General features: G+C 32.3%; 1 protein-coding gene across 1 annotated transcript in view; it reads left to right on the top strand.

The window, feature by feature from the left end:
• Positions 1 to 14,728, top strand: part of LOC134692161 (globin-like) — a 29,075-nt gene extending 14,347 nt beyond the window's left edge. Inside the window, exons 2-4 of the mRNA XM_063552604.1 lie at positions 10,518 to 10,657; positions 12,316 to 12,541; positions 13,428 to 14,728. Of these exons, the coding sequence (XP_063408674.1) occupies positions 10,524 to 10,657; positions 12,316 to 12,541; positions 13,428 to 13,565 (498 nt within the window). The 5' untranslated portion in view covers positions 10,518 to 10,523 and the 3' untranslated portion in view covers positions 13,566 to 14,728. The remainder of the gene's footprint in view (positions 1 to 10,517; positions 10,658 to 12,315; positions 12,542 to 13,427) is intronic.
• The last annotated feature ends 1,417 nt before the right edge of the window (positions 14,729 to 16,145 follow it).

The following is a 16,145-nucleotide window of genomic DNA, read 5'->3' as shown; positions in this document are numbered from 1 at the left end:
ATTAAACAGGGTTCTCGCTAAGGCGAGTCCATGAGTCCTGGACTCATCAAAATCTGTCTGGACTCACCATTTTCAAAACTGGTGAGTCCACAAATACATCAATATTGAAATATTTTGTATAAACTGAACAGTTACCATGACTCACCGTGGCCAAAAATGACGAGTCCCTGGGCTCGCCTTCAAAAATCCTTAGCGAGAACCCTGATTTAACATGATTTAACAAATTTCACATGTGGGGCGAGCTGGCAGGAGTAATTTTAAACATGATTTAACCAATTTCACATGTGGGGCGATTTGATAAATCAGTTTGAGGTGTTTTTTTAAAAAGTGGGGCGATTAGCCAGTGGGGCGACTTGTCCTGCTTCCATTTGAAGGCCCCCTTGAAGGTTTTGTATGACTATATGAACCATCTTTCACGTAAAACCCCCATGTGCATTTTGAAAACTTGGCAGATATTTTTCTAACTCCAGGCAAAATCTACCGGTATGAATGAAAAAGAAGTTTTCAATAATGGCTCTGTGGCCATAACAGCTGTCTAGTTAGCATTTTAACCACTTCCCATATTTGCAATTAAAACAATAGAAAAAAATTATTCAACGCATAAACAAAACTTACTTGTAAATATGAAATTCTCTTTACGGTATGAGTTTTTCTCATTGTTTGAGATTGTACAGTAGTACCTGTAACTGCTTATACCTATTTCTTATTCACTTTTGCTTGATAAACTCACTAAATATCATATACATTGTACCACATCTCCTTATTTTTATATGCATTCCAATAACATGAACAATTATAATTCAATTCTACAAACCAAAGCAAAATGAACTGCACCACTTTCATTCACTAGTATGCATCTTTTGGCAAAATACAAGTTCTTAGATGACACAATTAATATAATATATATTTATTGATAAAAAAATAAAATTTAGTATACAACTCTTTAAAAAAAGCACAGCTGTGTCATAAATTGTGAAATCTGTGCTGAAAACATAGACATTGATGGTATTTGAGTAATTCCATATGTAAAGCTCAACATTAGCTCGTCAGTTGGTGGTGGACAGTTATAGTTCCTTTCCGCAGGCTAGGATGAATGACTTTTCAGGAAAACCAATTTCACAAATCAAAACTTTCCTCTAGATTTCTCCTACAATATTCATCCAGTTTAGTTCTTTTGTTTTAATTGGACACCGTCCTGATTTTTAATTTTGCAAACCATTTAGTCTCTTGCTTGCAAATTGTGCATGAAAATAGGATGGGTATGGCAGTAGACAAGTCTCTTTAAAGTGGGTTTGTGCCCTGAAAAAAAGTTTTATAACTTAAGTTTAATTGAAACTTGTGCAACACATATACCTAAATAACTATATAACATAGAAGAGAGCATCATTCGTGTCAATGTTTTGTTCCTGTTTACATTGTCATTGATATTTTTTCAGAAAGCCTGAGGCATAGCTCGTGAATTCCTATCATTAGACATTACATCCTAAATTAACATAATTACTGCTAGAATAATTATCAGTATGATATACACTATCCGGCATTGTAAAGCCCAGGTCTTCAGTATATGTAATTGTTGCATTCATTCACTCCTGTGTTCAGTCGTTCAAAAATATTTAAACATCAACAAATGAACTTTAATAAGGACAAGAAAACACTAGAAAAGATACATACACACAACCCGTGTTTAAGTGTATTTGAAAGAGAAATAAATCTGGTTAAACGATGTAAAAAGGAGAAATATATCTGGTTTAACGATGTATAAAGGAGGAAAAAAATGTAGATATTGCATTACGATGCGTTCTACCTTATAGCACGTGGATATGTTCACATATTTAGACTTGACCTAGTATGACCCGTACCTTGTAGGTCACCGCCGTCGTTTAAACACTTGACTTCAGTCGTGTATAAGCTAGACAATAAAAGCTTAAGCCTGTACTATTTGTGTGAAGTAAATGTGTTTGTTCTGAACATTTAAATTGCTTTACCTGATAGCAAGAACGTATATCTATCCGTTTCCTTCTCAATTCACTTTGTCAAATTCTTCGAGCTTCTTCAAAACATACGTATTACTGCGCCCGGAAGTGAAAAAAATATGAGAAATCCTCGTAAAATAATGCTATTTTCAATTTTGTGGAATCCATTTTGTTATATTAATTATACAAAGATAAAAAAAAGTTACAATTAATTATGAATTTGCATATCATTATACGGAACGTTTATGGACTATTTTTTAAGTCGGTCATTTTGACGGGAAATCATGTACACAAACATGCACGTAGATTGGCTGGTACCCGATTGTAATGTTACACATCAAATATATCAAATAGCTAATACCCGGAACGTAGTACCGGGAACCAGGATAATACGTAGACAACATACATAACTAATACCGAAATTGAAAACGCTTTACGGTTTCTCGTTCATAAACCGAATTCCGCTTTGAATTATAGAAGATGCAATATTAATCATGTTCAGTCGACTTTTCATTGTTATATCAACGTCTGAACTAATTAAAGAATCTTTAGATGTCAGATAACACTTGAAATTGACCCGACCTCTTACCACACGGAATATACAAATAATGATAGTTTGTAGTCAGGTTGACTGCTTATAATGCAAAATACACACTAATAACAAGTTCTATAAAACGAACAATACACACTGATCGTTTCTTTAGTCCCCAATGTAAATGAAAGAAACAAAAATCATATCATACCATAAAAAGAAGAGGAGAAATTCGAACATTTCCGGATCTATTTCTGGCCAAAAGACCCCCAGCATAGATTGCGTGTGAAAAGATGAACCTCATGACTTAAAAGTCAGGCCTTAAAGCACTGCCTTTAAAAATTGTGTTTTACTATAATGACACGCAAATAAGTCTTTGCATGGACATACTAGATAGAAATCATAGTTTCTATTTTCTCTCATAACAAATGCAGCTAATATATTGTTATTTTCTTGGTTCCACTCTCGTCTAACTAAAAATTAGAATCATAAAAATACCGAACTCCGAGCAAAACCCAAACGGAAAGTCCCTAATCAAATGGCAAAATCAAAAGCTAAAACACACCAAACGATTGATTATACTGTTATATTCCTCCATGATTGGAAGGTAATTTTCTCTATAGAAAATGGTGGATTTATCCTGGTTTTATAGCTAGCTAAACCTCTCACTAGAATGACAGTCGCATAACATTTCATTATATGGACAACAATGTGTGAACAAAACAAACAGACGCATAAACATTATTTGTTATTCAAAGAGACACTTATTCCTTGCAGCAGAATTACTAACAGCATTAAATTGACACGACATAAATGTCATGATTCCAAGGCGCATTTCTTGATAAGACTCTCATTAGGAACGCTCAACACCAAATAGTTGAAAGCCCGGGACGTATAAACACGTACTTAATAATGCAAGGGCCAAAATAATCAAAATTCGACCTTCAAGAAATAGCCAGAATGAGCTTAGACGAACACATCCAATTTCCTCTACTTTTGACTTTGACTGCATGCGGTAGTTCGAATCTTGAGTAATTTTTCTAGTGGGGGAAATTAAGAAAAATGTGTTATAAATCATGTCAGTGTTTACAAATTTATTCTCGAGTTAAATCTTATGCACGCATAAACAAAAATGACGATAAATTTAACAAATACTATATTTGACACACAACATATATAGTTGATATCTAGAATTTATCAAGTATGATTGAACAAATAGCTGTATGTATTGGTACATATCTACAATTTGATTGAAGAAAGAAAAGCTGTGAATACAATCTATTGAATGAAACATGTTGTGTAAACTGTTCAAGTGAAATTTGAAGGATTAAACATTAATCCGTGTCTTGGTCAATGGCCTGAACAGCTGGAGTTTAGAACGTATTGCAATGTAAAGCGTTATTACCAACAAGTCTCCATAACTACAAAATATATACATATTTATGTATTAGCAGTTGGAATACTCATGATATTGCTTAAAATCAAGTGTATACACGCAAAAATGTCTCCATTACATAGCCACACATTTATTAGCTAGTATTCGGAAACTCGTGCAACAAGTTCCAATTTCTTCAAATTTCCGCATATTCATTTGTTCGTTTGAGAACTCGTATTGCCTAAATTTTATTTTTAAGTTTATATAAACACACCAAGTTTTCATTACTTCAAAATATCCACATATTTAGTTAATTAATTTAGCAGTTGGAGAACTCGTGATATTGCTTATATATACACATTTCCATTAGTAAAACAATTTTTCTTTATGATATGTGATATTTTGTGAAAGGCCTTCTTATGTTTCAATTAACTTTTTTTATTCTCAACTTTCTAAAAAGATTTTAAACAGCGTTGGGTTATAAAATTTACACAGTAAGGAGAAACGTTTCCGTAGATTGGATATGTTTTCGATTTTGCTGTAAAATTTCACACCTTTCTCTGTAACTGGCCATGAGGGAAGATACAAATAATTATTTCTTTCAAAAGCTGGTTTAAATCAATAATATGGATTAACCATCACTATTACCTTAAAATCAGATTAACTGACGAGCCCAGATAGCCAATGGCGGTTGAGTAATTGTCCATTTGTGTTATGGTCATCATTTTTGTACTAGCTACATTCATGATTTCAGTTTTTGACCAAACCCAAACAAGGACCAATAAGAAATAGTTATTCGAAAGGAATGATAATTTAAACAAAACCAAAAATGAAAAAAAAATGTTCTGACTTTGCAATTTTTCAATAGATATAGGAAGATGTGGTGTGAGTGCCAATGAGACAACTCTCCATCCAAATAACAATTTAAAAAGTAAACCATTATAGTTTAAAGTACGGCCTTCAACACGGAGCCTTGGCTCACACCGAACAACAAGCTATAAAGGGCCCCAAAATTACTAGTGTAAAACCATTCAAACGGGAAGTCTTTTAAATAGATTGCAGATTCAAATTAAGATTCATATATGTTAATAAGATTAAAATCCAGATTCATATATGTTAATTATATGCTAATATAATTAACATGTATGAATTTGAATTTGAATCTGCTATTTTTAAAAAGACTAGAAAAATTGCAAGTCAGAACAAATTATTTTCATTTCTGGTTTAGTTTAAAGTATAATTGCTCTTTCGAATTAACTTAATTTTTATATTGTGCTACATACATCTAGTTGTACATTATTTGAGATTGTTTGAATAATAATTAATAATGGTTGTTGTTTGCCATATTTCAGTGGCAAATATTTCATACATGTTCAGGACAAAGAAAACAACAAATACAAATGTTTGGCCCTGTGATTGGGATCGTCCGGGAAATAACATTGACATACTTATTTTGTATGACCTGAATGACCTAACATAGCCAATGAATATAATCTTGGTATTATTCGTATTGCATTAGTCAAAACGTACACGAATACTATTATCATATGAAGATGCATGGTTGCCAATTGGACAATTATCCATAGACTTAAAGACAAAGATGTGAACACCGTACAATTCAAAAAGCCGTAGTGTTTACCCTTTGAAGCGTAGCAAAATATCAGAACTTTGAAGAAACAAAAAAACAATCTCAAAAATTCGATAAAAGATCTTCTTGCAAATATTTTTTCATTAATCATGTTCTGTACCACCTTTTCATTTCTGTATTGCACCCTCGCTATTTTCTATTCAAAATTTATTCACTTAAGGTCTTAGACTGGTTTTATCAAGGTTAAATTGTATTCCACTTAAGGTTTTCATTGCATCCTTATTACTTTCCTATTTCTCTGTTCAGTACCTTCATCAAGTACTGAGTTTTATAAAAAGTGATGAGATATTTTCATTAACATACCTAGGCCTGCGCTTAGTAAAGTTGTTCTTTATATAATGTTTGAAATTATAAAAAAAATCACTTTGAAATAACTAACAAACAAAATATTAGCCCTTTGATAGAACTTAGGCATACTGAATCTTTTCATCTTTATAATATCTCAGACCTTATGTCTTTTACTTTGGAACTCTAAAATAATGTTATGATTAATGACGAAATGAAATGCATAGGTGAATTCTTATGTCTTTTAATATGTCCTTGACCTTTTTAACCCTAAAATAATGTTATGATTAATGGCGAAATGATATGCACAGGTGAATACCGAGTTATTAATATAGTTGTAAATAATACAAGTTTCTGCCTATACTAACAATATGATCTATTTCATCTTTCATACATAAACAATACACTGTTACATAGTATACTGAGCAACACTCGAAAAATGGCAATGAACATATATCTTCCATTCTGACGTATTTGAGCGTTGTTTCGTAAATTTGGACTAATTATTCATATTTCTTGTTCGTCGTGAAAACATCGTAATTTTGAATAAGTTAATTATATAATATGCTGATAGTTTAAGGTAATATTGCATTTATATTTTGGTTCTTTAAACAACGAATTTTCAATATATCGTTTTTCTTTGTGTGTTTGTGTTGTTTTCAGACTAAAGAAAAAGGAGACTTGATATGGTTGCCAATGGGATAACAATCAAACAAATAACTTCAATTGAAGCAATGATAGGTCACCGCATGACCTTCAACAATGTGGAAAACAAATACCGTTAACTGCTGATAATGAATCAGCTATAAACAGATTAATAAATGATAAATGCAAAGAGATACTAAAAGTTACCCAAAACAGTATATTATGTAAGCAATACAGATTTTCCCATACTCTGATATTGGGTCGAATATTATTATAGCTCATTAAAAGCAAATTAACTCGCCCGATGCTTCATGCAGATTAGAAACTTCCAAAGTAATGGTATTTGGGAGAGTTTTTTCTTCATTTTCTGCGCTCTATTAATAGAACTTGACCATTTGGGGTTACTTGTTATTTTTAGTGCCAAGTCATCTTGAATGGTCAATTTTGTGTGCAAAAATTAGGATGCCTTCATTCAGCGCTCCTTGTGAAATTGAATTTCAAATAAGAAGAGAATAATAGAATTAACTTTCCAGATCAGATAACATATGTTTACGTGTTTTTTTACCTACTTAGTATAATACATGTGATAGGTATGACTATATATAATTATATAGTATACTATGTTAATATATCAATTTTCTCACCAACATTTCATTGTAATTTAGTGGGTAATTTGTGGTGGCTTGTGAATATAACCCTACACATCCATTCTATTCTGACGTGCCTGACAAATTGTATCTCTTTACAAAAGATCTCCCAAACATTGCGGTGCGATCAGATTACAGTCAAAGCTACCTGTCCATAGGCTATTTAGTTTTACTGATACGTATAAGAGGGTAGTTAACCTGAGAAATATTGTACATTCGGATTAACTATCAACATTATATATACCTAAAAGATTATCTTTAATCGGGTAAGTCTCAATTTATTGTTTTTACTCTTTCTTTTTTTTTCCATTTCCATTTTGTTTATCTTTCATGCATGGTTGAGGTAATATTGTTTTATATAGTGAATTTGACAAGATGTTAAGATAAAATTTATGAAAGTTTTATTGATTGATGTATTCAATGGTATTTTATTCAAGTTATTATCGCGAAATATGCATGTTTAAAAGGCATTTTGTGGAAAATAATTTTTTTATTCTAAATTTGATTTTGCAATTTTTTTAAAAATATATTATTATGAAAAAAGAAGTTTATTTTCACTCAGATACATGTTGTAACATTAAATATTCAACAATACCCCCCCCCCCTTCCTTTTGGATACACACACAATCCTCACCCTTTGAAGTTATCAATAAACCAACTTCTAATATATCTTTATCCTTCTTTTTAGATAAAACAAATAAAACCTAACTTGTTATCATTATAATTGACGTATAAAGAATGTTATACTTCCTCAATGGCATTGCTCATCCCATGCCTTTGGTACTATCATCTCGCATACGCATTTTATAGTACAGTTGTACTACAATACTTAATTATTAGTATTTTTTTGTATTTTTTCCCTATTGCCGTTGATCGTCGGTAAAGACTTTAAATCATACCAGATACTATCTTAGACATACATGTGGGCCGTTTCCAAATCTTGAATCTTTTGTTTATACATATATATTACAGTTGGACTTATCCCCAGGTGACTTTTTAAATCGAATTTCAATATTATTTACCTAACATGTGCTCTTAAATATGGAATGGTTGAAATATAGCTATGATTAGATTGCATGCAAATTGTTTTCGTATAAAATTATTGAGGATTGTGATCTACGTGCGCTGCACAGACTGGTGTGTGAATTATGGAACAATTATGAATACATGTATAATCACTCCATCAATTATCTTGTACACCATCAGTCTACACACTTTATTTAATATTTCACGTCTGGTGGTCTTCTTAAGATTTCAAACGACTCTTTAATGTATTATCTTATGAATGTCTATTGGAATTTAACTATAAGGGTGATACACATTTGACGTGGCTCGGTACTTATACAGCCTGTCATTATGTCAATGTGCTATGGTATATTTTTGTATTCTTGTCTTTCATTTTAGTTTGTGCGCTTATGTCTATGCCTTTATTGTATTTTTTGTTTGTTCTATATTTGTTTTGTTTTTTTAGTGATTAAGATTACATTTATGACTGTTCTAACATTACCCTAGTTTTGACATATTTAGTAATTTACCATGTATGTCTGCTTGTTTTGTTCACATATACTAGTATTTTTCAATATGATGGAATTGTATACGACTGTCTTAACAGTGATATGTTTAGCTAGCTATAATACAAGGTTTAATCCATCATTTTCGGTTAGTCGGTTTGATTAATCGTCTATGATATATTTTAAAAAGTAAAACTTATATCATAGATGTTCAATTTGAAACATATTAGAAACCATTTCTTTTAAAATCGTCAACTATTTTAAGCTCACACAACACTGTGTGCATTCATAATCAAATTTTCTGATCATTGAAACTGATGTATTTTTTTTCATCTATAGTCATCAATAATATTGACTGTACATAGATATAGGAAGATGTGTACATGTATATACTACAATAAGGTTTTTTATAATTAGTTATGATGATAAATGTATGCCAAAATTTATTCAAATTTGAAGATTTTATCTATGTCAGATCTCATTTTGATATATGTCATGATAATGAGGTATAAAGATGAAAATGAATTTCAAATTATTTCAATTAGCTTTGTTAGTAAAAGGATGTCTAAAATAACATTACTTTAAATAACTTAAAATGACACTTAACCAACATGATAATAGGATATTAAGTATACCAAAGCAACTTATACTTGTACAAGTAAAATATTCGAATATTGTACAGCTGTAGGGTCTGTTTTTCATAACTTGGTATAATGTACATTTTGCATTCTATGAGAAAACATTACATTCACACAGCATATAAAAATACCGTTGAAAATTCATTAACCATTGGTGAAGTAATTTAAACTAGATAATATATCTGACCGCCACGGAATGGCGCAGTCATATTGAACGTGGCATTAAACATCAATCAATCAATCAATCAAATTAGCACAAAATAGCTTAAAGTAATTCGGTTTCATTAGAATGCTTAGATATCATCATTGTTACTGTATGGAACAAACGCGACACTGATATTAAAGATTTATTTTATTTGTACAAGTTGATCCCTTTAAATGACCAAACGCTAAATAATTTGATACCTGTAGATAGCCAACTGTTGTAGCTATTTCGTTGTGTTTCTTTATAATAGAAGTAAGGTATCATGCTTTGAAACTGAAACCAATAAATTAAAAAGTCTTCATATAAACATTAAAAAGAACAGAAGTGAAATTAGTCTTTCGACTAGCTTCCAGTAACATCGAGTTCTCTAAGATCTGTACTGTGGGCATGAATTTTTTTTGTTATTTGTTTTTGATTGGAACCTTTCTGATGAGTATAATTATGTCTTTCCCACTGATTTATGAAATGCTGTTACACAACTGTCTCAGATTAGGGGAGATTCGAGTCCTACGATGTACATGTAACAATCATGTTCACACCAGTGAGCAGTGCATTTTTCCATGGCAGAAACTTGCGTTAAGTTGTCGTCATTGGTTTCTCTCTGACACGATTGTGTACCATTGCAGCATAAATTAGGTGGTCGATTTTGATTTTTTTTTTCACATTGTTTCGTTTCGAGGTCTTTAAAAGATATGCCCAAGTCAGTACGGTGATCTGAATTTACTGAAATCGTTGACCTTTGGTCATTTATTGATGGTTACCTAATTGACACACCAAGTCCTTATTGATGGTTACCTAATTGACACACCAAGTCCTTATTGATGGTTACCTAATTGACACACCAAGTCCTTATTGATGGTTACCTAATTGACACACCAAGTCCTTATTGATGGTTACCTAATTGACACACCAAGTCCTTATTGATGGTTACCTAATTGACACACCAAGTCCTTATTGATGGTTACCTAATTGACACACCAAGTCCTTATTCTAATATAGAAATCAACATAAGTTAAACATAACTGTTAGCAATAAGTGCACTTAATTCTATTTTTCAGGTCGACATGACAGAGAACGGGTCAACAAATGGATCTGATTCCGGTTCGCCGCTGACTAAAGAAGAACTTGATGCCATTCATGAAACTTGGGCACTGGTTTGGAGTGACAAGAAAAATAATGGAATAGAATTTTTTGTAAAGTAAGATTTCAGAATAGATTGTACTTTCAAGTTGACTCATTTTATGTAATCGGATAATGGGAGTGGTTACATGTCTCCCTTTCACAAAATTCTAGAGGCCTATTGCGGGAGCTCAAAGGTTCTAACCCCTGTCGGTTCATACCAACGACTCTAAAATTAGTATTTGCTATTTCTCCCCTTAGTATAGGATTATACGAGTAAGAGCAAAGATTGATCGGCTCGGAGCCAGAATATTATTTTCGGGAAGGGTGACATATCTTCCTTTCGAACTGTAGCTTTGTGAACTAGCACGTTAAAAATCCGTCTTAGCGTGTCTATCTAATGCATAGCAGGACTGATACTTGTATTCATATCTCATTAACACCATTTTGTCCTGAATATGCATTTAAGTTGCCGCTGGATATTAAACAACCATCTATCACCATTCTCATTATCAACATCGTTGTTAAAATTACTACTTTAGCAAGTCAAGACGAGGCGCAGGTTCTATTAAACTCTTTTTCGCCATTGTATTATAGTACGTTCGTATATGATCAGAGTGTCCCTTTTCTTTAATAGTAAGCCTTCGGTTGCTCAAGATATTGGAGCCTTATCCGACCATATAGAAATAATTATGCAATACAAATATCTTGACAAAACCAAATTAACCCAACACCCAATATCGCATTTCTAAATAACTGAAATATTTCCTTCTCGTTATCTTCATAAGATTTGACCTAACTGTCTAGAATAATTTTTCAAAAGTGATATCCACCAATTAAAAAGATCTACTCTGAATTACAAATACTAAAACATCGGGATGTTAATGACACAAGAGAGTAATGGGAGACTTTTTTTATGATAGAGGTCTTTGTTAGCGTAATGTAATCCTTTTCACATTGAACCACAGCCCAATATATCAAAATATATACAGATAGGTACAATGTATAAACAATGCTGACATTTTAAAAACCATATTTATTTAAATACACCTTGTTCGTGTCTAGATTATAGTTACAGAAACATGCATCGGAAAAACAGATTTACTTTTAACGTTTTGTCTGTCATTGAAAAGGAGTTGTTTGATTAGAAAAGTCTATCTAAACCCTTACTTCTTCGAGAAAGTTGGCCTCCTTTTTTATGACTCTTTCAGTTCGTATGCTCTTAAATGTTCTATATTTTTATCTATCGCACTTTTTTTGTCACGACCAGACAGGGTTATTTTATAGACACGTGTTGTACGCGCAGAAATGATTTTGACTGTAAAAACTGTTAAAAAATAGTGTGCCAAGGCAAACGAGGGAAATATCGCAATAATAATAGTGATCTTTTTAATACGCATAGGATTCTATGTTAAACGAAATTTAGTTACATGGCGCAACTCAAAATTCAAAATACGTTTCGGAAATCAAAGAGGCGTTACGGAATCTAGTATCATAATATAGCTTCTAGAACATAGCATCATCAATGCATACACAAAAAGTATTTTACATGTCATGTTAAGAGATTGTCGTAGTTGTTGTTTTATCTTTCTTTTTATCATTTCGTTTAATGGTGCTGACACACAAAATCCATCAGTTCAGTAATAAATAGCTCGGTCAGTAGTGCTGAGATCACAACAATTCTTACTAAAATGTTATGAAAGTAAAAGAACAAGTAGATATTTGTTTATTTTTTAGGTTTTTTACCCATTTTCCGGAAGCACAAGATAAATTCAAAGACTTCAAAGGATTGTCAATTGAAGAAGTGAGAGCACACAAAAAGTTACGTGCGCATGCGTTATCGGTTTTCTATGCTATAAAATCATATATTGACCATCTAGACGATCTTGAAACGCTGACAGAATTAATTCGGAAGAATGCACGGAATCATGTAGATAGAAAGGTTGGCGGGAAAGAAGTAAAGGTAAGTTAAAAACAATGAATATACAAATTTGGAAAATATTGAATTAATTTGTACGAGCTTTGGAAGCAGGACGAAAAACTAAACTCGTCGAACTTTTCTGCTGACTTAGGTACTACAAATAAAATGTATATAACATAATATTTTACCCTGCAATTTAAACCGACACTTAAACGTTTGTTTTGTATTACCTGGTTTTTAATTTTTAAAGAAATCAACATGGCTTCAACTCGAACCGAAAATAGGACCCAAAACCAACTCTGAAATAAATTGTCAGAAATGTTAAGCAATGTCGTTCGTTTGAACAAGCGCAAATGAATAGATAGACAGCATGTCAGTAAAACAAAAAAATGCAAATGACAAAGGATTGGCTTTTTCAAGATTTTGTCCAGGAATTCACAATATAACAGTTTTTTTTTACGACAATGGTAATTATTGTACGACAATTGTGGACAATCGCAAACACATCAGAAGATCAAACAAAGGGAGAAGGTACTAAGGGGTCATAGAAAGTCACGAGTCAAAATATAACAAAAGAAATTATGAAGGCTGAAGGACAAACAAAAGACGAAAGAATAACAACCCACAAAACAGATAAGTAGAAATTGAGTTAACGGTTGGATATTTCAGTTAAAGAGCAGCGTTCAACGCTAAATGACAAGTATTAGGTTTAAACTATTTCCATGTATGTTGATACCATTTGTGTATTTGATACCATTTTGTTGTCGATATACTTTGGTATATATAAACTTATCGATTAATATGCAAATGTATCGATTTGTATGCAAATGTGTCGATTTACATGGAATGTATCGATATTTTATATAAGAGTATATTGAAATGATAATGGAAATATCGAATTTTGATGATATAAGGATATATTTTTCAGTGGCTTGTTCCTCCATTCGTTGAACTCCTTCAAGAAAAGACGAATGGAAAAGTTACAGAACTACATAAAACTGCATGGACAAAAGTTTTTGATGTAATTGCTTCAATATCAGATGAAGAGATTGAAAAAGCAAAATAAACAGATATATAGCTGCATTAATATGTGGTGACACAAGTTTTTCAAGACAATAACCGGTATTGGTAACCGACTAGGACGGTTGAGCGACTCCAGTAATTTATTCAGGGTTAAAAGGTTAATTTTTGAGTAAATCAATTATGTGAATCGATGAAAAATATACTGAAGAGATTTCATTAAAGGTGCGATATGATGAGGATCGAATGCGAAGCAGTATAATCATATTATCCATAGCTATCGATACATGTTCGTGTTTGTTTGTTTGTTTGTTTGTTTGTTTGCTTGTTTGTACTGTTTGTTATGATTAATTATATGCGTCGTTGTTCTATTGGCCTATAGCTGGCTTCCACTTTCTTTTATTGTATTGGAATTATAAGTAATAAGGCCAAGATATCTTTCAGGAGTTTTATCAATTTTCGGCAAATTCGGCAGACTCACTTGCAACCTAATGAACTCTTGAGAAACTGTGTTTATGTTAGTGGGTTTGTGAGTAAAAGTTATCACATCAATAAATCCTCAAAGATAATCGTATAACTACATCCAAAAATGCTCTAAAAGTATGCCAAGCTCAAATATTTCATGATCAATTACAGAACCACTTTTAGAATTAAAATGCATAAACGTGCTATCAAGGCATGGGTATGAACGTGTATTAACTTTGTTGTTGTCGTAAACCAACAAGGAAGTAAGACCCAAATTCTTCGTCACAACTCGGCCAATTCCGTACGTTCGGAGAGTAGCGGATTTGTCCGAGGATTGCCGATTGAACTAACTTATATGACATCGTATGTGTTTCTTTAACGCAGCTGGTGTTGTTCGTCTGTTATAAAATTCACCAGGGACAATCATAGTCCTAGTCAATAATGAGAAAATAACAAAAAATCCCAAACATTGTTTATCTACGATTCATTCTACAAACAAAGAATATGATATACATGTAGTAATTATTGTCGAGTGGAAAACAGACAGCCAATATATTATTGAACTGGTCATTATGAAAACGGGCATATTTAAATATTTTTATTTTTACCTCTTGTATATATAAATGAGATACATGTTTTTATATGAATATACATTGTGTGTGTATTATATTATATTTGTTATTGATATGTTGTATTAACACTATTTTATTGGACTTTGGAAATAAATAAATATGTTATCGTTAATTTGTTTTCATGAATAAATATAGTGCTAATGTCTACAATCCAAGATAATGTAAAGTGTTAATGAATAGATTTTGAAATAAATGTCCAAGAACATCCAGATAGGAAGACCATATATATATTGCCAACTTTTAACTCAAGGTTTTACATTTTTGCGATAGGTAACAGTCTTAAACTGGACCCCTGTTGTGTGCATTTATCGCTACACTAAACTTCGGCGCGAAGCTATAGATGGAATGGCGGACCAGTTTAGTTACATTTTTGTGTCTACTCTGTGGTAGAGCATCCTGATACTCGGTCAATTACGAGCAGCCAAAAACAATTATGATTGGTGCAATTTAGGGGGAAATTTACTATTTTTCTTTAATTTAGTAATGTATAGAAAGCATTTATTAATAAACAGTTAACTTTCATTCAAAATTATACTGATTAATATCTCGAATATACGTATTTACGTTGCTCTTGCTTGGTCGAGTACCATGTTGTCCTACCACAGTAACCTGTCAATAAAAACAAAATCCGGAGTCAAAAGTCGATAATATGGACAAGACTGTTCCGGGTACACAATCCGGATGGACGAGTGAATTAATGAATTAAAGGACGAAAAGCAAACACGTTAAATCTCGTCACTGTTATGTTGTGCTGGTGATCATCTAATATGAAGTAATTATGTTCGTTTACCTTTCTACATTGGCTAGAGGTAAAGGGGGAGGGTTGAGATCTCATAAACATGTTTAACCCCGCCGCATTTTTGCGCCTGTCCCAAGTCAGGAGCCTCTGGTCTTTGTTAGTCTTGTATTATTTTAATTTTAGTTTTTTGTGTACGATTTGGAAATTAGTATGGCGTTCATTATCACTGAAATAGTATATATTTGTTTAGGGGCCAGCTGAAGGACGCATCCGGGTGCGGGAGTTTCTCGTTACATTGAAGACCTGTTGCATGGTGACCTTCTGCTGTTGTTTTTTCTATGGTCGGGTTGTTGATACATTCCCCATTTCCATTCTCAATTTTATTAAAAAATTTAAATTCATATTGAAAAGTTCAAAGATTTTAGATTGTTTGTAGAGACATGTGAAATTGAAGTCAATAGAACACGTGACCATGTGAAATTGAAGTCAATAGAACACGTGACCATGTGTACTCACGACCAATCGAAGCAAGACTTTAGTAACTAAGAAAGAAGGTCTCAAAACAATACTTACTCGAATGATGCAGCGCCATCTATCGATCAGTGTCTTCTTAATGTAGCGATCTATAGTGAGTCAGAATATAACGACTGGATTAATCGGGTTCATGGGTTACAATAGTACAAATACTATATACATGTATGTATGTCCACTGAATTGTGGTCAGATAATCGGATCTTTCCGGTGATTTTTTTTTAACGCTGTGTATATATATCTCCATCTTCGCTAGCCA

This window comes from Mytilus trossulus, chromosome 12, assembly GCF_036588685.1.
Source record: "Mytilus trossulus isolate FHL-02 chromosome 12, PNRI_Mtr1.1.1.hap1, whole genome shotgun sequence".
NCBI classification, from domain to species: domain Eukaryota; kingdom Metazoa; phylum Mollusca; class Bivalvia; order Mytilida; family Mytilidae; genus Mytilus; species Mytilus trossulus.
The sequence above is the reverse complement of the archived record's forward strand: the minus strand, read 5'-3'. Positions and strand labels throughout refer to the sequence as shown.